The 7,945-nt window shown below is 44.1% G+C and overlaps 1 protein-coding gene across 1 annotated transcript; it reads left to right on the forward strand.

The window, feature by feature from the left end:
• Positions 1 to 5,052: 5,052 nt before the first annotated feature.
• On the forward strand, positions 5,053 to 5,968 carry LOC123410560 (transcription factor LRL3-like). The gene has a single exon (XM_045103502.1). It carries the CDS (start codon positions 5,194 to 5,196, stop codon positions 5,752 to 5,754), a length of 561 nt encoding a protein of 186 aa, XP_044959437.1. The 5' UTR covers positions 5,053 to 5,193; the 3' UTR covers positions 5,755 to 5,968.
• Positions 5,969 to 7,945: the final 1,977 nt, after the last annotated feature.

Below are 7,945 nucleotides of genomic sequence, written 5' to 3' on the forward strand. Positions count from 1 at the left end.
CGATGAAAGCACCAGGTTGTGATGGTTTTCCAGCCAGGTTCTATCAGCGGAATTGGGTTGTTCTTAAGGTGGAGATAGTGGCAGCAGTGCATAAGTTCTTTGTCACTGGTATCATGCCAGATGGTGTTAATGACACGGCGATTGTGTTAATCCTCAAAGTTCCCCACCCGAGGGAGCTGAAGGACTTCCGACCCATTAGTTTGTGCAATGTGGTATATAAGATCGTGTCAAAATGCATGGTGAATAGGCTTCGGCTGCTCCTAACACCCGAGGGAGCTGAAGGACTTCTGACCCATGAAAATCAGAGTGCATTCATTCCCCGGAGGCTAATCTCGGATAATTCCATTATTGATTTCGAGTGCATTCATCACATTGAGTCCCTCATGGAAAATGCACCAGCTTCATGTGCCTATAAACTAGATCTGTCAAAGGCCTATGACCGTGTGGATTGGATCTTCTTGGATAGGGCACTCTCTAAGTGGGGCTTCTCTGACCAGTGGATTTCTTGTGTTATGGCGTGTGTTTCCTCAGTGAAGTACTCTGTTAAACTTAATGGCAAGTTGCTGGAGACCTTTTCTCCTTCAAGAGGTCTTCGCCAAGGTGATCCGTTATCCCCCTTCCTCTTCCTTTTTGTGGATGATGCTCTTTCTATCCTTCTAAACAAGTCTATGAGGGAAGAGGGAGTGCAAGGGGTTAAGATCTACAGGGGTGCTCCTGTCATCTCACATCTCCGGTTTGCGAATGACTCCCTTCTGTTTTTCCATGCTTCAGAACAGCATGCACTTTTGGTTAAAGGTGTGTTGAACACGTATGCGGCGGCTATTGGAAAATTGATCAACCCGTCGAAGTGCTCCAACCTTTTCTCCAATAACTGCTGCCAAGCGTGGTTTAGGAGGTTAAAACTGTTTTGGAGATAACACAAGAAGTTTTTGAGCCCAAGTAGCCGGGCCTTTCTGTCCCTGAAGGAAGAATTCACAAGGGGAATTTTGAAACTATCCAGGAGCATTTACGTAAGAGGCTCATAGATTGGAGCGAGCAATATGTTTCCTCACATAACAAGGAGATTCTGATTAAAGCAGTTGCTCAAGCCCTTCCTGCTTATGTTATGAGAGTTTTCAAGCTCCCTACCGATGTGTGTGATGAATTGACTCGTATGATACGTCAATACTGGTGGGGAGTGGAGAATGGGAAGAAATAATGGCCTGGATGAGCTGGGACAAACTGAGACTCCCTAAATCCATGGGTGGCATGGGGTTTAGGGACATGAGGGCTTTTAACCAAGCCATGTTAGCTAAACAAGCGTGGCTATTGTTGGATTCGCCGGAGAGTCTTTGTGCTTGTCTGCTAAAGGCAAAATATTACCCTTTTGGACATTTGTTGGACACAATTAGGGCCACACGCTCGCTATGTCCTCTCTCTCGGGTGGAGGAGGAGAGTACCTTTCATGCCCTGATTTCTTGCACTCAGGCAAGGATCTTGTGGATCAACATGCGTAGGAGATGGTCGCTTCCAGTCGATGATCTCCTCATTGATAATGGGAAGGAATGGTTGATGCTTCTTCTAAGCTCCTCCTCAGTGGTGGTCGGAGATATGGTTATTATGCTGATTTGGCGTATATGGCAGATACGTAATGACAAATATCACGGCAAGGAAGGCCCACCCATGCTTGCTACGGTTGAGTTCTTGGACAGTTACTGCAAATCAATCAACCTTGCGGGCAAATTCCAAGTGCAGGAAATAATCAAAGGGAAAATGCCTTCGGTGCCCCTTCTGGGACTGTGCCAAAAGGTTGTTGTGCGTGCTCTACCTTGGACGGCTCTGGCGCAGGGTATGGTGGCCTTGTCCGCCGACGGCTCGTACCAACCGAAGGATGGCACCGCGGCGGCCGGGATGGTCCTGAGGAACAGTGAGGGTGTGATCTTATTTGCGGTATACCGATACATCTTCCATTGCAATGATCCTCTAAGGTATGGCCCTGACCATTCAATAGTCAAACTCTTCGGTGGTGTTACAATCGGATTCCTTTGAAGCTTTATCCTGCCTGCTCAGGATGCTCTGCGGAGGTCAGCTTATGGCCAATTAGTCTCGGAGATTAAACACTTAACTGTTCCTGAGAAAATTAGCCGTTTTTAGAATAGAGTCGCCGTTCGTTTAGCAAACTATAGCCGATCGGAACGAACCACCGCTGTTTGGCTTCGCTCAGTACCACCTTGTATTGAGAATTTGTGGCCTCTCGAGTGTAACTCTATGAACTTGCAATAAAACTTCCTTTATCCTTGCGAAAAAACTAAAAAGGTAAAAGTAATATTTAAAACGAACGACATAAGGAACAACTATGTGTTTGATACGTGACGAAATGTGCGCTCGCTTCGAAATGTCCTTCCAAATAGACCGGGCCAGGTAGGTTAAAGGTCAATTCGTCCTTTCCCTTGTCTTTTCGTTTGTTTATTTTTCTCCATTCTTATTTTCGAAATATTGTAACAATATATATATTAAAAAATATAAAATTAAATAAATAATAAAAATTTGATTTTGAAAAATATTAATACAAAATACAAATAGGTGAATCAAAAATAATGTCAATATTTTTGTGACATTAAAAACACTGTTCACGTGTTTTAAAAATTACATATTCAGGAAACATATTAATCTTGTATTTTTAAAATGTTAAATCTGTAAGACAATGTTTCTGATGTATACAAATGTAAAGTTTAATGAAATAAAAATGTAACATGTGTTAAGAAAGGAAAAATATATAAAAATATGTACGAAAATCAATGCAAACCAGAAAAGGTATATAAGAAGAGAGCCAAAGAAGAAAAGAAAATAAATAAAAAAGGAAAGAAAAACGAAGAAAGCAGGCGAAAGAATGAAAGAAGAAGGAAGAAAATTCGACTCAAACAGTGAGAACCGAACAAAGAAAAGGACACATAAAAAAGTAGACCCAAACAATGAAAGAACATATGAAAAAGTACAACAGAAAAAGGAAACATACAAAACATTAATAGGCTTTCTTTAAGAATAAAACTTTCGTCATTGTCCCTCCTCCACACAGCCCCCTCCCGACTCGCATCGTCGCCACCCACCACTCTTCTCCTTCCTTCTTCCACAACTCCCCGTCGGTCCTCCCCTCCTCTCACCTGGCCTCGCTGCTTCGATAGCTGTCAGATCCGGCGCATCCCCACCTCTCTCTCTCCTTCCCTCCCTCCCTCCCTCCCCCTCTCTCTCTCTTGCACGTGCGCCACCTTTTGCACCGTGACCAACGCCCGTCGACTCCGGCGACGTCCGCCATCGCTCAGCACACTGACGAGCTAGACTCCGACACCTCCATCCTCCAGTCTGGTTGGATCCAGCGCTCGCCCATGAATCCTAGCACATGGGCTAGGGTTTCGGCCAAAACGGGCAATAGGATTTGTGTAATGCATAATGCTAAAACCATGTTTGGTAAAAAAATAGGCCGAAAGAAATGGGCTAATGTATTCAACGAATAACGAATTTTGTGATGGAAAATAGTATCCACGTAGGTAGCCATGTCATTCGAATTGATCAACCAAAAATCCTACTTCACGTTAGTCATCTTGTTCCGTCACAATGGGTTGGGCCTGGGGCAGATCCTTGACGAACAAGAACCGTCATATAAGGTATTATGTCAAATTATGACGCGATATACATGATGGATTGCGGATCTGTCATGGACGGACACCCATGACAATTTTTCACTAACCCATGATGGATCAAAACCATCACGTATTAATAGATTTCTTTTAGTGGCTCCACGTCAACCATTGCCCAAACACACCTGGCCATTGAGGATTCTAAGAGGGAGTGTCGCCACGAGTCTTCGGCAGCACAAAGACAACTTGTTTTAGTACATGGCATGTTGCACTGAGCTCAAATATCCTCCGTGGGCAAAGAGTGTTTTGCCAATTTCCACAAGAACATCCATACCTTCCTAAGAACTTCAGTCTTTCACAATGTTATCCATGGCTCCTCATCTCTATCAATGCTAGATGAGCCGGAGATGATGGCCAACCATGCTTCACGCGTGATTATTGTTGCTACCATCATTTGATACGCCGATCGGCCCGTGAAACATCCATTTTTTGAAAGTTTCAGGCCCACGGGTCTGTGACATTTCAAGCACAAAGAGGTATACCCATGACCGTAAGTATATCAATTGACATAAATACTTCCTCCACCTTCGCTCTATCCCATGCCGCCATATTTTGATCAATGACACAATGGTCGGTGGATAGTTAGAACGACATCCATAAGGTCGCATCATGGTCTCCCTAGGAATCGAGTTATGTTTCCAAATACTAGTGGTTTGACAATTACCTATTTATCTCATAAGACCTTGCTTTAAGACGTCTCTACTTTGATGAAATGTTCAAATGGGCTGACTCGTTAAGATTTTGTGCACTTTGTTTGGCATAAGAACGATCTATACGGCTCAGACAATTTTAGGCGAGCTCCTATTGGGCACTCTTTGTGTTGCTCGCGCCCATGCAGGCATGCAGTTGGGCAGGCCCAACACGCCCCATCGCTCCGCTCCCGCGTCCTTTGCTTGCTCAACTCGTCGGCGACTCCTTCCATTGTTCGCAGTTGAACGGGTTTATTGTTGGTTGTTTGACCGTTTAACTTTTAAAAAAGCAGATCTAGAAAAATAAAAAAATTCAAAAACAGTTCATGAACTAAAAAAAGGAAAAAAGGAAAAAGTTTGTGAGTTTGAAAAAAGTTCATCTATTTAAAAAAATGTCCATCGAATTTGAAAAAGTTGATAGAATTTGAAAAACAATTGTCGATTTTTTTTCAAAATCATCTTTTTTTTAAACTTCATCTAATTTTAATAAAGTTCATTGATTTAGAAAAAAACATGAACTTTTAAGAAATGCACATTTAAAAAATAACAGGAAAAGAAGAAAGAGACAAAACAAACCAAATTGAAGAACGAAATAGAAAAAAATGAAGTGTGCACAAGCGGGTGGGGTGGCCTGGTGGTAGCATAAATAGCACTCTCACACCTACCTCAGGTCCTCAGCTCAACAACGAATTAGCCCCTCCATACGAGTGAAGCAGCAGCGGCACCACCCACCACTCAAGCTTGTCTTAGCTAGAGTAGCAGGAGACAGGAGTAGTACATAGTTAGTATACACCTAGCCTAGCAGAAGCCGCCGAGGTCCATCTTTCTGCATGGACTTGGACATGGCAATGGACATGACGAACCAAGAACAGCTCATGCACACCATCTCCCAGCTCGACAGCGCCCTCACATACCTTGCTTCTCCATCCACATCGCCACCGCACGAGCCACCGGCTCTAGTCCCGCCGTATCCATCGTGTGCCACCAGTGCTGTTACTCCTTCGGTGGTGACGATGCCGGTGTTGGTGCCGCCGCCCGCCGCGGCCAACCCGGAGCACACGGCGACGCGGCAGCTTGTTGTCGGCATCCACTCGGCCGCGGACGTGGAAAGGCCCAGGCGACGCAACGGGCGCGTCTCGAGCGAGCCTCAGAGCGTGGCCGCGAGGCTGCGGCGAGAGCGCGTGAGCCAGCGCATGCGCGCGCTGCAGCGGCTGGTGCCCGGCGGTGCGAGGCTGGACACGGCGTCCATGCTGGAGGAGGCCGTCCGCTACGTCAGGTTCCTCAAGAGCCACGTCCAGGCGCTCGAGCAAGCCGCGGCCGCGGTGCATGGCCGCCGCGTCGATGATGTTGCCGCCGGCGACTTCTACCACCACTGCCCATACCATGCTTAAAGCCTTAGACGAGACATGCTTACCATTCATTAAGAGAGCTGTATATGGTGCAAGTTAATCAAGCGTCTGTACGTGATTCTTGTGGCAGTACTTACGTTATAATTCTGTCACAACTCACAAGGAGTGCGTGTGTTCTCTTCTTAATTAGCAACCCCCCTCATGCAGCATGTACAAATTCATATTTGAAGTTCAAATGGCAGTCATAAATTCATAATTTACCTTTACCGCAGTTGATTGCGAAACAGAGACGCAAAATTTGCATTCGCCTGTTCAGATAATATTCTTTGTAACCTACTAGTATAATCTTTTTGTTTATAAAGATTGGAGTAAGTTTTTTGAGAAATGCCGAAACTCATCTAACTTGGTAGCATACAAGATTCGATTTTTGAGAAAACCAAATTTGACCATGTTCTTGTGGGCACTTAGCTCGAAATGAACTTGGTTAAACAACCTTGTGGATCTCTGGGTGATCTACCTTCTACCATAGTACAGTGCTGCGAAATATATGTGGTTGTAATTGGATGATAGTACGTACTTGCATCTTGGCATAGGATGCTCTCCCGAAATAGATGGATGTGGGTAATGCCACTAGGCAGTAAAGTTCAAGGAAACGCACAGTATATCGTGCAAATAAACCTGTACGGTTTTTGTCGACCTCTGACCGGTTTCAAAGTTGGTGCAAGTGTGCAATGTACAGAGCCAATCATACATTTGCCATGGGAGCCCACAGGCCATGTGATGATAATATCCTGATGGCCCACTGGGCCTCGTCGTGCTACGAACTGACACGTATCTAGTCAGGTAGCCGTGGAACCTTTTCAGGCCTCATCATGTCATCTTAATATTCCCCATCCACACAACTGTTGAACAACATGATCTTCTTCTTTTTCTCCCCGGCAGACTCGCTTTTTTTGGACACAATTAGAAGACTAAGAGGGATACGGACTATCGGCTCACGAGCTCAAAAGCTTCTGGATGAACGTTAAAATCAAATAGAATATAAAAAAGTAATCTATTTTTTTGATAAACATTGACAAATGTTTTTGAGTGTTTGTAAAATTTCATCATGGAATACATTCGTGGAAGTCGTGTAATAACAAAAATCGATGCTGCAAAAATTCTACTACTTTTGAAAGCGTTTTGGAGTGTTGATTTTTTTCCAAGACTAACATGAATACCATTACATGATAAAATTTTGCAAGCACTCAAAATATCTGTCAAAGTTTGCCGCATTTTTGTTCTTTTCAAAACATTCTATTCTAATCACCTAATATGGGTCACCAAACGTCTGCGAATATGGTCAGATACGGTCAGATGTGTCCGTGGACAGCGGATCGGGCAAAGGTCATCGTACCGTAGTCATCAAATCTGAAGAATGGGCTATGATTGACAGTGAGCAGACTCACAGGAAATAGAGATAAGAGTGGCTCAGCAACTGCACATAGGTTATGAACATACACGGTCCAACTGGGAGTTGGCTAGGCGAACTGTCCGAGCTCCCCCAAATCTCCCCCACATTTGGTGCCGGTTTTGGGGTTTTCAAAAGTCCAGACCTATCCACACAAATAATACTATTTTAACACTAAAATGGTTATTTTCTCACACAAAAAAGTCACGCTAGGTCAGGAAAATGCCCGAGTAAGAGTATGAAATGCAGCCAAAACAAGTGCTTAGATTCAACCTCCGAGAAAAACCACTTTAATAAGTAAGTTTTGGAAACTGTGGGCATGAGCGCCAAGCTTAGAACTTAAATCCCGATGGCTTGGTTCCATCACAAGGACTATAACCAACTGAGCTGCACCTAGTCTACTAGGTGCATATTTTCATTTGGTGTTAGTGACCTGTTTTGGTTCATATGATTTGCTATAAATTATGTCATTTGATTAAAAACGGGAAACAATAAAAAAAGAATCGATGCTATGTTGTTATCTACAAATTGCTTGCAATCCTCCATCTCGAGGCACCCCAAAAATGAGGAGCATCTAAGGTGGGGAACGGTCAAACTTGCAAGTTGGAGCCAATTTTTGACGGGAAGCGTTATAAATCATCTGACGGATCGCATTGCTGGCGTCCGCCTTCTTCTATGCAAGTCACGTGCCTCATGGCCATCATCATAAGTTTTTGCAACTAGCATGTTGTTGCAATTTCTCATTGCAACAATGATTTTGTTGCTGGATCTAGATCCTTAGAA

This window comes from Hordeum vulgare, chromosome 7H (assembly GCF_904849725.1).
Source record: "Hordeum vulgare subsp. vulgare chromosome 7H, MorexV3_pseudomolecules_assembly, whole genome shotgun sequence".
Classification (NCBI taxonomy): Eukaryota; Viridiplantae; Streptophyta; class Magnoliopsida; order Poales; family Poaceae; genus Hordeum; species Hordeum vulgare.